Source organism: Microtus pennsylvanicus, chromosome 5 (genome assembly GCF_037038515.1).
Source record: "Microtus pennsylvanicus isolate mMicPen1 chromosome 5, mMicPen1.hap1, whole genome shotgun sequence".
Classification (NCBI taxonomy): Eukaryota; Metazoa; Chordata; class Mammalia; order Rodentia; family Cricetidae; genus Microtus; species Microtus pennsylvanicus.
This window is the reverse complement of record NC_134583.1, coordinates 109,676,831-109,691,405: the sequence shown is the minus strand read 5'-3', so window position 1 is coordinate 109,691,405 and position 14,575 is coordinate 109,676,831. Positions and strand designations below refer to the sequence as shown.

Genomic DNA, 14,575 nt, shown 5'->3' with positions numbered 1-14,575 from the left:
CTCAGTAATAGGTTGCTCTTAACCTATTGTAATTGGGATATAGAAGGTCAGCATGTTTAAGGTCACTGTTAACTTCTTCTGTAGTGCTGAAGTTTTGGAATGACTGGACCATAGACTCTTTAAATTGCCTGCTCAAAAATTGACTATAATTTTTTTTAATTGGTGTCACTCAATCACTTGTTTTCTATAAACAAAATGTTTGTTTTTATAATTTTCAGATGATATGAAATTATCAGAAATAGGCTTTCCTTTGGCCAGAAGCAAGTTGTTGAAAAAAGAATTGTCATCTAAAGATGTAGTGAAGACACTGCCTAAAACACTTAAACGACAGTCTAAACAAAGTAATTATCTGGACGATAGCACAAAAGAGCTTTCCCCAAGGAAGAGAGCAAAGCTAAGCACAAATGAGGCATCACTTGAGAACTTAGAAGTTGATATGCAGATTGACTGTTTGAATGAGTCAAAACATACAGAACTGCCATTTACAGAGTCATTTGCCTCAAAGGAATCAGTACCAGTGTCTGCTCTCCAGAAAGGGACCAAACCTATTCAGGCCTTGCTTGCAAAGAATATTGGGAACAAAGTGACCTTAACAAATCAACTGCCCCCTTCCACAGGTGGAAGTGTTCCTGCTGTGGAAAAGCCAGCTCTATCTCCTGCAGAAACAAGCCCCCTAAAGCCAGCATTGACTTGCCTCGCCAGTACAAAAGGACCTTTGCAGATGGTATACAAAATGCCCTGTGGTCAGTGGTTGCCAGTAGACCTTCACAATAGTTCTGTCAAGATTCAAATGCAGCCTGTGCTGGATTCTAAAACAGGAGAAAAGATCTTGCAGCAAGTTCTTATTCTGCCTAAGAATTTTGTGATTCAGCACAAAGAAGGAAAAGCAATTGCAAAAGAGCTAGCAGCCCCTCAGCAGAAAGGTGCCGAGCACTGTTCATCTTGCCCACAGACGACAAATGTGACTTGTTCTTTAGTGTCTGTTCCTATCACCTCAGTAGGGACAATATCTACCCAACTGCCTAATACAGTTTTCAGTAAGACAATTACACCTTCATCAAATGTGAGTGCTAGATCACAGCCTTTGTCACCTGTAAGCTCTGTAAGTAATGCATTAGCATCACCAGTTCAGACTAGCCAAAGTGAAGCAGGAAAAGTCAAGAGTACAGTTTCATCAGCCCCATTCCCCCAGCCTCTTACTTCCCCCACCATTTCCTCAACAGTTCAGCCTCTCTTACCAGCAACAACACTAGATGAATCTACAGATTCTGGCAGTTCCCTCACCTGTTTTTCACAGCAAACTGTTGATTCTTCTGAAGCAAAGCAAGAACTAAAAACTGTATGTATAAGAGATTCACAGTCGATTCTTGTTAGGACTCGAGGTGGGAACACTGGAGTTGTAAAAGTACAAACTAATCCAGAACAAAATTCACCCAAGAGTTTATCTTCAAGTTCTGTTTTCTCCTTTGCACCTCAACTTCAGGCATTTCTGGTACCAAAATCAACATCATCCCCTGCTTTTTCACAAGTAGCTGGAATGACTACTACATCTAACCTCCCATCTTTCAGCCAAACGCCTACTTCTGTTTCTATTTCATGTGGCTTTCATCCATCTGTAGGGAAAAACCTCAAACCTATGTTAAACCAACCCTCCAACAGTGGCTATGTGGGCCCCGTGGTAGAAAAAACCTCATATGTGCCCTCTTCACCCTTGAAGCCCTCTGTTTCTTCCAGCTCGCCGCTACCATCAACAACAAATAATTCAGTTAGTGTAATTAGCATATCAACAGGAAATTTTGGACAAACCAATACAAATATTATTCATACATCAACTAAACCACAACAAGTAGATTATATCCCAAAAACCTACCCAGTTACAAGATCAGAAGCAGCAGCAGCAATAAACGGAGATGTGCTCAGTGAGACTCCTGTTCAAAAACTTATGCTGGTATCAGCTCCACCTGTTCTTCCTTGTAGCAGTGGACCCTTAGTTAATATGGCACCAGCACCGACATCTACAAGTGTTTCTACCCAGAAAGTAGTTTTTATTAATGCTCCAGTTCCTAGCGGCCCTTCAACCTCAGCAGCTATTGTTGCAGAATCATTAAAACAGACACTTTCTCCTTCCTTGAATAAAACATATGTTAAGACTCCAGAACAACCCCAAATAGTACTGATTCCATCTACAGTGGGAGCACCAATAAAGATAAATCCTTCACCAACTGTGTCTCAGATTAAAGATGTAAAAATTGGACTAAACATAGGTCAAGCAATTATAAACCCTCCAGGAAATCTGCCAGCTATATCATCAGTTAATATATTGCAAAATGTAATGGCAAAAGGAGAAGACAAAAGTAGTAAGGGCTGTGTTTCACCCTTGTCAGCAAGTGGTAACTCAGTCCCAGCAAGCTCAAATATTGTGAGTCAAAATCTTCCTCCTGTTAATGAGTCAGTGGTTTCTTCAGCAAGAGCTGCAAACATGTTTTCAGGAACAGGAGCAAATGTACCTTTGAACTCCCTTTCAGTGACCTCATCCTCTGCTTCTGCTGGAACACGACCTCCTGTTTTAGTCAGTGGAAACGATACCTCTTCAAGGATTATGCCTGTTTTGTCAAATAGACTTTGCACGTCAAATCTGGGAAACACTGTGGCTATATCAACTGTAAAAACAGGACACCTTGCGTCATCTGTTCTCATTTCAACTACACAACCAACAGTGTCTTCTAAATGTTTGACATCAGCTTTGCAAATCCCTGTTACTGTTGCCCTGCCCACACCTGTGACTACATCTCCAAAAGTAATCAACACAGTTCCACATTCAGCAACAGTACCAGGAGCCACACGCCCTGTATCTTTTTCCAAAAGACAGTCTCAGACTTCTGTCCAGTTTCATTCACCAGGGACTTCAGCTACAGTGCCAACAAGTGCAAACACAAATAAACCTCAAACTGAAATATCATCCCTCTCACCAAGTCCAGGTAAAATAATCAATACTTCCAATGTTACATCTATACCAAACCAGCATATATCCCCTTCATTAGTAAAAACAACTCCCAGTAACAATTCTACTACAGGCAGCTCTGCCATTCACACTTGTACAGCACCATTAAATATAACTAGTCTGGCAGGTGTTCCATTCAATGAACCTTGTATTCATCAAAAAATAGTTATCAACACCAGTACACCTTTGGCACCAGGTACTCAAATCATGATGAACGGAGCCCGGTTTATTGTTCCACCGCAAGGTCTTGGAGCTGGTAGCCATGTCCTCCTTATCTCTACTAATCCAAAATATGGACCTCCCTTAGTTCTTAACAGTGCCCAAAGCGTACCGGCTACACCTGTTGATAATCCTGTCCAGAAGATCATACAGACATCAAATAATTCTTTAAGTGGGCAGCCTTTAAAGCATTCTGTAAGAAACTCTACAAAGATTGTAAACTGTCTTGGAAGTCCAAGCTCTCTCTCTACAGTACATTCAACACCACAAATCATAAACACACCTGCTAAAGTTTATGTTCCACCTGTACCAACGGTGCCATTAACTTCAGTAATTAAGTCCCCTCCAGCTACTCTTTTGGGTAAGACATCTTTGATTTCTGCCATTTCCTCCAATAATCCTCCACTGCCAAGTAGCACATCGGTATTTCATTTGGATACCTCTGTCAAAAAGTTACTAGTTAGCCCAGAAGGAGCCATTTTAAATACCATAAATACTCCAGCATCTAAGGTATCTTCATTGTCTTCATCTCTTTCTCAAGTTGTATCTGTTGGTCAAAATCCTGCCTCTGTCTTCCCTGCTTTTCAATCATCTGGTTCAGAGAAGCCTGACACAGCTGCATCTTGAATTTAGACTAAATGAGCCAGTTTTTAAAAAACGGGGCATTGTTGTAACTCCCATAGAAATTTTAACTGTTTATTATACTGTTGGAAACATACTGTTTATTATTGTGTGTATGTTACAAGTTTTGTGTGTGTGTGTGTTAATGTATCTTCATTAGCTTGCACAAGACTTTGTTTTCTTGGGGAGGGCAAAGTATACCATTTCACTTGTTGGTATAAGGATGTTTTCCAAGGTTCTTTGTTCAAAATTTTCATCAAGATTTGCCTGTCTATATAACATAAATTGAACAAAGTTAAGTTTGACTGGTTTAAGTAAGCTAGCCTTTTCATAATTATATTGATGTTTCTTCTTAAATTTGGATGGTTGTGGTGTATCTACAGTATAGTATTCTGTGTCATTAGTGACATTTTTTTGTTTCTGTAAAAATATATATATATATTTATGCATTAAGAAGATGCAGTCCATGGTGTAAAATTGTACATATTCCTTAAATCCCTAATAATCTGTACTAAATATATGTACAAAGAACAATACTGTCTTTATTTATGTTTTGTTTACATAATGTATAGTTTTTTAAGTATTTTAGTAATTTTGGACCAGTGAACTGTTAGCAACAATGCAGAAGACTCTGCATATAATAAACTGAGTTGCTGTATTTCTTTGTTTGAATGCCATTTTTAAAATGTGTTCTTGTCCATTGGGAAAAAAATGATATTAATGAGAACAGTCCTTTAAAAATGTGTTGAAATTGGGAAGTATATAGAAACAGTAGCACTCACACAGGCTTTACACTTAACAGAGCTTCCTTTCATGTATCTCATTTGATTTGCGCAGTAATCTTGGGAGCCAAGTGCCATGTCCAGACTTCCTGGTTCATGGGGAGTAGAGCCAGGACATGGATCAGATGCTTCACATTCTTTCACCATAGTTCTACTTTACTTTACTTTTGTTTCGAGGTTTTCATTCAAAATTTTATGGTTCCAAACATTAAAAAATAAATAAATAAAAAGTTGGGCTACCACCAAATTCTATGTCGACCAAAACAAATAGGTGATATTGTTGTTTTTCAGATAAGAATATTTGGTTTATGTCTATACATCCAAAACATGTTTCTTAAAACTTTTTTTAAGGTTTCTTTATGCCCTAAATAGGCCTGGAACTTTCCATATAGCACAGACTGGCCTTGCCTCAGCCCCCTGAGTATACCAGGATTGTAGACATGTATGTACTGCCATGCCTGGCAAAACTTATTTTTTAATAACCTGGGTTCATAAGAGGTTGCAAAGTAATGCAGAGTGATAGTGTCACCCTTCACCATCCTTCTCCACATTTCTGTTTAAATTGAAGTTGTAGTTCATTGTTACTTCCAAAATTATATTTAAGAACATGAATTTCTTTGTCATTTGAAATTAAAAGTGAGCAAGGAGAGTGCCCTTTTTTTACTCAGATTATAGAGCTGCTGCTTAAGGTCTAATATGAAGCAAATTTTGTTCTCAGTTGATTTGACTCAGGGCTTGACTTTGTAGTGCTTGAGAATGTGCCTCATTGTAAATAAAAGGTAGCTTTGTATTTACTGGAGCTTTATTTTTTTATTATCTTATTGAGATACACTTATATATACACATTCAACTTTAAACATTAAGCCTCATCACAGCGTTCTAGTCCAAAGTTTAGACTATTAGGAAGAGTAGGCTTAGACCTATGAGGCAGCTCAGTGGGTAAGGGTGCTTGCCACCAAACCAAAGGGCCTGAATTAAGTTCCTGTGTCCTACATGATCAAAGGAAAGAACAGGCTTGAGCCAAGTTGTTCACTGATCTCTACACATACACACAAAATAAATACTATTTAAGATATTTTTCATTATTAAAAAAAAGAGAGAAGAACTGGAGAGATGGTTTAGTGTTTGAGAGCACTTGCTGCTCTTCCAGAGCACTTGGGTACCATTCTACTTCCCTTACCTGAATTCTCAACACCTGCCTGTAACTCTAGCTCCAGGGAACCCCATACCCTTCTCTGGCCTCCATAGGAACCCACACAACATATACACCCACATATGTAAGAAAAGAAAATGAGGAGACCTAAAGGTTTCCATTCAAATTACATCAAAATGCTATTGAGGTGGAAAGGATAGCAAGTGTTCCTAAAATATTGCTCAGATTTCTCAAACAATTGTTTTATACTGATGACTAACTCAATGGTAGAGTGTTTGCCTAATTTGTACAAGGTCATAGGTCCAATCCCTAGCATCTGGGAGGGGGGTAGAAAAAGAAATTATTCTGTGTGAAAGGGAAAATAGAATTGTTTTTGTCAGTGTAGGTTAGGCTAGCCCCAAACCCTTGATCTTACTACCTCAGTGCATTGGTTGCAGACATACACCACTTCTCTCTGTCTCGAAATGCATATTCATGCTCTAAGACTGCCTTTACTTTACCAGTGTGTCTCTGCTCTACTTGATCACCTACTCCTCCCCTTCCCCATTTCCCTATCAGTATTTTAAAAAAAATAAAAACTTGGTTTTCAAGAGATGTCATGTGGGTGCTGCTTAAAATGCATTGTAGGGGGCTGGAGAGAGATGGCTCAGTGGTTAAGAGCACTTGAGGACCCGGGTTCAATTCCAAGCACCTTCATGCCATCTCATAACTGCCTATCACCCCAGTTCCAGAACTCTGACACCCTCACACAGGCAAATCACCAATGCATAGAAAATAAAACTTTCTGCTTGTTTTTTTCTTTGTTTCTTTTTCAAGACAGTGCTTCCGTGTGTAACAGTCCTGGCTGTCCTGGAACTCACTCTAGACCAGGCTAGTCTCCAACTCACAGAGATCTGCCTGCCTCTGCCTCCCAAGTGCTGGGATTAAAAGGTGTGCATCACTGCCTGGCAAAACTTCTTTTTAAATGTATCATATTACACATGGATAGTACTTATTCAATGAATGTGTTTATATACCCAATTTATAAAACAAAGTAACCTAAAACTTCACCTACTGTCTCAAAAGAATTCTCTAAACTCTCATGGAACCTAGTTTACTAATACCTCTGGCATAACTTCAGTCCCATGAAGCTCACTACTAAATCCCTGGAGTGAGAGGAGTCTCCTGCATGTGCCTACAGCTTCCAGGGTGAGTTTTTTTTTTCCTTTTTCTCTCTTAAATTTTATTTTATTCTATTTTAGGAGGGGCGAGGTTGCAAGGGCAGAGGGAGGATACAAAAGGATGGGAAATGAATGGTCAAGATGAATGATGTGAAAGACCCAAAGAATAAAAAGAAAGTTAGAAAAAGTATTTTCTTCACAATTCAGATGCTCACAGATTATCCATGGAGTTTACCCCTCAAAATGACGACGATGATTTAATAGCATTTCTTCTGGGACAGATGACATGCATTAAAGTGTTTATTAAAACTTTTCCCAGGGTCCTATTTCTTGTCAATTCTCACTATCCTCTGGTTGCCCTAACAAGAACTTAGCACTGGCCTGTTAAGTGTAGAGATGCTCATTATGTAGCCTGAAAAACACGGGTGTCTGCCAGCCTTAAAGCAAAAGCGTGAGAGAAACCATTTCCACATTCCCAGCCCCTTGCTGGCACTCAGGGTGAATATGGTGGTGGGCACTGGTCTGGAGAGAGCTTCTCATAGGCAGGTGGAGCGTTGGGAACCTGTGAGGATAAGGAAGGAAGAACAGTGAGCTTGACAGCAGTGGACATGTTCTGGGATGGGTGAGGCAACACAGCTCTGGACCAAAGCGTCTAAATGTTCATACATACATTTCTGTCCAATGGAGTAATGGTTATATCTCACAAATGCATATGTTGAAACATTGGTGGGGGGGGGACAAGAGGAGAGGCTTCCCAAAATCTAAATTATTTACTTTGTTTTGAGGGCAGCACCTGTGCCACAGCACACATGTGGATGTTAGGGATTGATTTTGGGAAATTGGTTCTCTCCCGTTACCTCCTGGGTCCCAGGGATCAAACCCAAAGCTGTCAAGTTTGGCAGCAGGTCCCCATTGAAGAAACTCACCTGCCTGTGAATTCTCGAACCGTGTGTGAGTCACTCAAATGCTGCATCTTCACCCACAGAGTTCCCTATTAGGTGTGTCTAAAGGCATATTTAGGGCTGGGGGCAGGGGCAGCTCAGAGATAAACATCATCCAAAGACAACACCATGAAGGTTGGGGGAGACACATTTATCTACCAGCTGAGCACAAATGTGTCAGTTATCCAGTTACTGCTCAGTCATAAGAGATGTTGTCAAGTGGGAAATGAGGTATGGACAAGTCACTTGCCCTAGGTCACAAACAGTAAAGTCATGGAGCTAAGAATCAAACACAGTTACCTGACCCCAGAGTCAATGTCCATTACTTTGCTGTGCTTAGTGTACAGAAGTGCATGCAAGTCACATGTAGAACTTAAATTCCTAATAACTTCACCTTTATAAAATAGGTAAATTAGATAAAATACCTAACTAAATACAGTCATTTCAACATCAAACACAGGTCAGTAGTGGCTCTATTCATGAATTCTGCCTCTGAAGCATCATGAAACTACTTCTTTCAAACTACTATGTTTCAAGTGTTTAATACATGTGGTGGCTCAGTTCTATAGGAAAAAAAAAACCCCTCCTGTGGCTCTTATAAGCAGGGACTGTAAAATCTAAATGTTAGAAAATAAAACTTAAAAAAAAACCTATTTCCCATTTTGTTTGCTTTTATTATAAAATATTCCAATAAAAATTACCATTTTGACCTTTATGAAGGAGAGGCAGTTGTGTGGATTAAATCTATGTCCTCATACATGCAAGGCGAGAGCTCTACCATTGAGTTATGATCCCAGCCCTAATTTTGACCATTATTGGCCAGTTAAGAGTTTAGTGATATTAAGTTGCTTTTGTTTGTTTGTTTTTCAAGTCAGGGTTTCTCTGTGAGAACCTGGCTGTCCTGGAACTCACTCTGTAGACCAGGCTGGTCTTGAACCCACTGAGATCCACCTGCCTCTGCCTCCCAAGTGCTGGGATTAAAGGCCACCACCTGACTCGCATTGATTTTTCAATGGAAACCACTTTGTTCACTTGACCTGAAAGCAGCTAACATGAAAATGCCCAGATGCACAATCTCCACCTACCACAGGCTGCTGTTTTTTTTCTTGAAAAGATAGTCCGCTGTCCTGATGACCATCACTAGGGCATCTTTCCTTCAGGGTACTTTGCATACCAGCATAAAGTCTTTTGTCCTGAAATACAAAGTCATAAAAATGAATGGTTAAAAAAAATATAAGAACTGAGCCCATGAATGAAAAGATAAATAGCATTTTAAAAATGGACTTAAACTAGCTGCTGCCACTCACTTGCTGCAGCTCCTCAGGCCACTCCCTTTACCTCTGTTGATTCTAGTTGTTAGCTCTGTAGTTGCAGGACAGTACAACGCACTTCTCAGAGTTGTGTTGGAACTAACTAAAGACTGCCAAGGAAGTGCCCAGCACCAGCTGACCCTCACTGGATGCTTTGAAGAGAAGTCCCAAGAAGACTGCATTTACAAAATGAACAACTTGTAAAATTGTTCTTCAAAAACTAAGGACATAGGGCTAGAGAGATGACTCGGTGGTTAGGAGCATTTGCTTCTCTCGCGAAAGACCCAGGTTCTGTTCCCAGCACTGGTGTGGTGGCTCACCACCATTTATCATACAAGTTCCAGGGGATTCTAAACCCCCTTCTGGCCTCTCTGGGTACTGCATGCATGTAGTGCTCTTTCATCCATGTAGGCTGAGAGAGAAATGGGGCTAGAGAGATGACTGCAGTTAGAAGTATTTGCTATTCTTGTAAAGGGCCCATGTTTAATTCCCTGCACCTATGTTTGGTAGCTCACAACTGCCTGTAGCTCTGAGCCCAGGGAGACCGGCTTCTGACCTCTATGAACACAGACACTCTCATACACATGCCCACATGTAGACACACACATGTGTATAATTGAAGATGAAAATAAAAGATGAAGATGTGTATGGTAAAAACCAATAAGCATTTTTTCTGTCTTGTTTTTGCCATGACGAGGTGTAGAGCAGAAGCCAGTGAGGTATGGAAGAGTTAGTATCTAAGGCCGCCAGCAAGTCAGTGGGGCACAATGAAGCCAAATCTTGATGCCCTGCATCCAAACAGTAAATAACCAACTGCAAGGTAGTGTCATCACTAGAGGGCTCTGCTTGATGGTGTGTGGCTCCTGATGTGCTTTGCCTCTGGTTTACACTCTGGACCCTCAGCTAAAAGGCAGTTGGGAAAGAGAGACACAGATGCCACCCGGTTTCCAGGAAAAGGAATGTTTCATCTGGGAGGTTGAAGACAGCAGGCGTTTAAAAAATGCAAGTATGGCTGGGCAGTGGTGGCGCATGCCTTAATCCCAGCATGCAGGAGGCAGAGGCAGATGGATCTCTGTGAGTTCGAGGCCAGCCTGGTCTACAAAGTGAGTTCCAGGACAGCTGAGGCTGTTACATAGAGAAACCCTGTCTCAAGAGAAAGAAGGGAAGGGAGGAGGGAGGAAGGAAGGGAGGGAGGCAAGAATGATTTGAGTATGGGGACTGAGGGCATGCACGTGCCAGGGAGGCAGCCTGGGCTATGGGCTGAACTCGGGGTTCATATGTCTTCTAGGGAGCTTGAGCTGTGCCTGGTACTGGTAGAGTTTTGTTAGGGTATCCCTTCTTCCAGAGAGGATAGAGCGAAGGTTTTGAAAAGCAAAGTGTAGGTCAGACTTGCAGAGGGTTCACACTTCTGAAAGTTTCCGTCCACTTTGCCATATTTCACTCACCCGAGTTCAGTGCTTTGTTTTTTGAGTATGCTTTTGCTGTTTCTGTGACAATATAGTTTGATGATTCTGTGACAATCTAACTTTGAAGTGATGTGTGTGAAAGTCTGATGGGGGATTGGGAGGGGTGCTTTATTGTTTTCAACAGCTTCTTCCTGGTAGCCTGTGGTGGCCCGAACTCTGCCCTCCTGGCTCAGCCTTCCTAAGTGCTGAAAACTACATGCAGGCACTACCATCCTTAGCTAGTGGCTTTAATTTTTTATTATTTATTCATTTTATGTCTATGGGTATCTTGCCAGAATGTATGCCTGTATGCAACCATGAGCATTCCTGGTTCCTGCAGAGGCCAGAAGAGCTTAACAGATCCCCTGAGACTGCAGTTACAGAGGGGCTGTGAGCCAGCATGTGAGTGCTGGGAACCGAACCTGGGTCCTCTGGAAGAGCAGCCAGTGCACTCAGCCGCTGAGCCATCTCTCCCGCCCAGTGGCTTTCAGTGCTAAAATACTTGTTTTTACTATGTAGCCCTTGGTTTCCCTTTGAGATCACATTTAAATCTTCCTACCTTGCTGTGCCTTGCAGGTCTCAAAACACCCAGACTTTGGGAACCTACACAAATATTCAGGTTTTTAATACCCCTTTCTTTTTTTGTTCCTCCCTCCCTGGTTTATTTATATACATTTTTTATTAATCTTTATTGAGCTCTACATTTTTCTCTGCTCCCCTCCCTGCCTCTCTCCTTCCCTCTTCAACCTTCCCCCAAGGTCCCCATGCTCCCAATTTACTCTTGTTAAGGCCCCTTTCTAACATTAGCATTATGACAAGTTTGCTCTTGACTCTTCAGGACCAATGGACAGATAAATGGACGAAGGAAAAAAACTCAGTGGCACACCCTGATGTTGCAGGGAGGTTGTTTTTCTCATGCTGGTGTGAGCAGCAGCAGCAAAACCTTGGGGACCATGGTATGACAGAGTTAGACGAACTTGGCATTTGGCAGGGAGCAAAGAGTGATTGCTACCCAGGCTGACTAGCTAGGTTTGCTCCCGAGCCCCACATGGCGGAAAGAGAAAACCAACTCCAGAAAGTTGTCTTCTGCCTCCACCCCATACCATGGCATGTGCAGCATGCACACACACGCGAGGGCATCCCCAGAGATTCAGAAGAAGACTGGGACCCGGCAGGGAACCCTGACTCACCGTCAATGTTCGGTATCCGCTTCGTCTCCTATAGAACCAACAGCCGATGAGCAGAGCAATGCCCAGGACCACAATCAGGATGCCAATCCCTGCGGCCCTGGACCAAGAGATAGACACGTCCCACTCTGCTCAGAAACATTGGTCCAGACTGCAGTGAAGCAACCAACCTTCTCCCTTTCCGTGGTCCAGAAAAGCATCTTCTAGTCTCCAGATAGTTTGCTGTTTTTCACACAGGGCATCTGACCAGACCTCCAGCTCCTATCTAAGGATAGGGCCTAATTTAGGGGCTCTGAAGCGTGGAGCACCATGTCCAAACCATAAGGCGTGCCCTGACACCTGGCAGCTATGTGGACAGAATATTTACTGAAGAAGAGCTTTTTCTTCTCAACACAACTCTTTTAGGCATTTTCCCCAACTCGACCCAGAAAAAGGAAGTAGAAATGAGAGCACTGGCTATGAGCCAGTGTTGTAACTCTGCAGCAAGGAGCCAATCATTATTGCCACTTCACAGAGGAAGAAATGGATTTAGAGGATCAGTGGGCTGCCACCCAGAGCTATCACCAGGCAGAGTCAGGGTGTGAGCCTGAGGCTATCCCTGCCCTAAACTCTGATATGACTCCTGTGATCCTGTGACCCAAGGAGAAGAGTCTGAGCTGGCCCTAGTGCAGAGTTCCGCTGTCTCTTATCTGTGCATTTGGTCCTGAGCGTCAGGATGCTGTTGTGAGACTCTTAGCCAACTGCTGTGTCCTGTGTCCGGAGTTCCCTGGGGAGCAGTACAGTTGCTGCAAAGGCCCAGCATGTGTGTTCCTGTATGACACTGCCAGTCAGCTGGCCTCTGCATGGTACTCAGTACGATCCGCAGTGAGGACCGGACACTGCAACTGTGAGCTTGCTAAGAAATGCTCTGCCAGGCTGTGTGATGCTTACTGGACTGAGTGGCTGCAGGGGTATGAGGGTGAATGAAGGAGGGAGTTTTTTGCATTACCACCTACCTTCATCTCAAGGCTGCCAGCTCTAGATGGGATGGGGGGACCTGGAAGATGTCTGTGTGGACAGAAGCTCTGCCCTTGTTGTGTAGGTCAACCCATGTGTAAACTTAGCAACTGCATGACCCAAACACCCAAGTCCCGGGCACTGAGACCTCCTCTGAACACCGTTTTGTACCAGGCACTGTGCTACTGACCCTGCCCCCATGTTTTATCTGCACAGCAGTCTCTCTGAGCGAGGGATAGTTCATTTTACAGTTGACATTAGGCTGCCAAAATGCTCCAGGCTGCGCAGCCAGCACATGGTGGAATCAGCATAGTAAGTGGTACTAGACTAAACAGCCATCAAGAAAGCTCTAGGATTCAGGCCCAACCTAGGACCATTGTCCAGTGCTTTCCTGGGGGAAAAAAAAAACTAAGGTGACGCTGTCACAAGGAGTGTTCAATGGTTCTCGTGTCGGCAGGCAGCTGACACAATTTTCCAGCACGCGCGTGCTCTTGCTTCATCCTCTGCTCTTTCTACGAGCGCCTCGACACAGACAGGGCTCTGTTCCAGCTCCTTACGCACGGTCACGTTGTCCTTAGACTATGCACACGAGTAACTGAAAGCATAATACATCAAAGGTCGCCAGACGCGCCAGAGGAAGCCGCTGTCCAGCCTAGCAGGCTCCTCAGGCACCTGAGGGGCAATTCAAGCACAGACCCCAGGGCACCACTCCTGGCCTAAAGTGACTCCTTTTGGAGGGGGCGCCTAGGAATCTGCATTTAGGCAAATGTTGAGGGTGTAAGAACCCAATCTACTGAGGCTTCAGAGAGCGCTAACGGGCAGCAGTAGCCCTTTCTGACTCGCTGTGGGAGTTCATTGCATATCATTCTTCCTCATTGTATCTCCAGCAGATTTCAGAGGAGGAGAAATACCCTCCGAGAATCACAGAGATATATCGCATCAATGCAAATGCCTCTGCTCCCTGTGTCCCCCTGTGTCCCCCTGTGTCCGACCCTCCCGTTTAAAAAGGCAGCCAGATGAGCGAGGTCCTGATATCGGTGGCTTGTGCGGTGATATTTTTGAGTTTTTCCCTGGTCTCTTTCACTACCCTGCACGAAATCGTGTACCGTGATGCTTCAGGTATTCTATGGTTGTATCCTTCAAGGACTGGGGTTCAAAGTGTCACTGCACTGTGCTGGGGCCTCTGGTGATGTCCATGGACATGACAGCATCCATATGTGCAGACTGAGCAGCTGTTTTGCTTCTGCACTGGACCCGGGACCTTTCCGGGCTCTCGGAAAACACCATAGTGCTCTCCTGACCCTGCACAAACACTTTGGCCAGATGCGAGAAAGCACGAGCCTTCAGTGAAGGTGACCTAACATGACGCTAATAAGCCACAGGGGCCCTGTGTAAACTGCTGTCCCCAACTCCAAGCCCACCTTCTTATGTCCTGCTCTGGGATGCTGGCAGGGGACTCTGCAGACCCTAATTCTGTTTTGCCTGTGGCTCCTGCAGGGTGTCCCACAGAGCGTCCTGGTGACAGTTTGCCTCCTGCTTTGTTCGGCATCCCCCATAGCTGCTCTTCACAGTGCTGGTCAGTTCAGTTGCCCCCTCTCTCCCTGCCACTCCCAGAACCAGCCTCTCCATGCCCCCACCAGCTGACCAGTGCCCCATTGGCCAGAGGCCTGAGCACACAGGAAGCAGCCAACAGAAATCCCCTTCAGTCTTGTAGGCCCCATTCTGTGGGCTTGCTCCCCTCCGTTTTAGGTTCCAGTGAC

General features: G+C 43.6%; 2 protein-coding genes across 9 annotated transcripts in view; one reads left to right on the top strand and one right to left on the bottom strand.

The window, feature by feature from the left end:
• Brd10 (bromodomain containing 10) overlaps positions 1–4,499 on the top strand; it is a 78,416-nt gene extending 73,917 nt beyond the window's left edge. For all 8 annotated transcript variants that reach the window (XM_075973815.1, XM_075973811.1, XM_075973813.1 and 5 more), the window contains one exon: positions 219–4,499. In XM_075973815.1, the coding sequence (XP_075829930.1) occupies positions 219–3,847 (3,629 nt within the window). In that variant the 3' untranslated portion in view covers positions 3,848–4,499. The remainder of the gene's footprint in view (positions 1–218) is intronic.
• A 2,930-nt stretch (positions 4,500–7,429) lies between these two features.
• The window catches only part of Mlana (melan-A), a 9,209-nt gene continuing 2,063 nt past the window's right edge, over positions 7,430–14,575 (bottom strand). Inside the window, exons 2-4 of the mRNA XM_075975061.1 lie at positions 11,823–11,919; positions 8,963–9,070; positions 7,430–7,498 (exon numbers count right to left, since the gene is read on the bottom strand). Coding sequence (XP_075831176.1) covers positions 7,430–7,498; positions 8,963–9,070; positions 11,823–11,919 — 274 coding nt within the window. The remainder of the gene's footprint in view (positions 7,499–8,962; positions 9,071–11,822; positions 11,920–14,575) is intronic.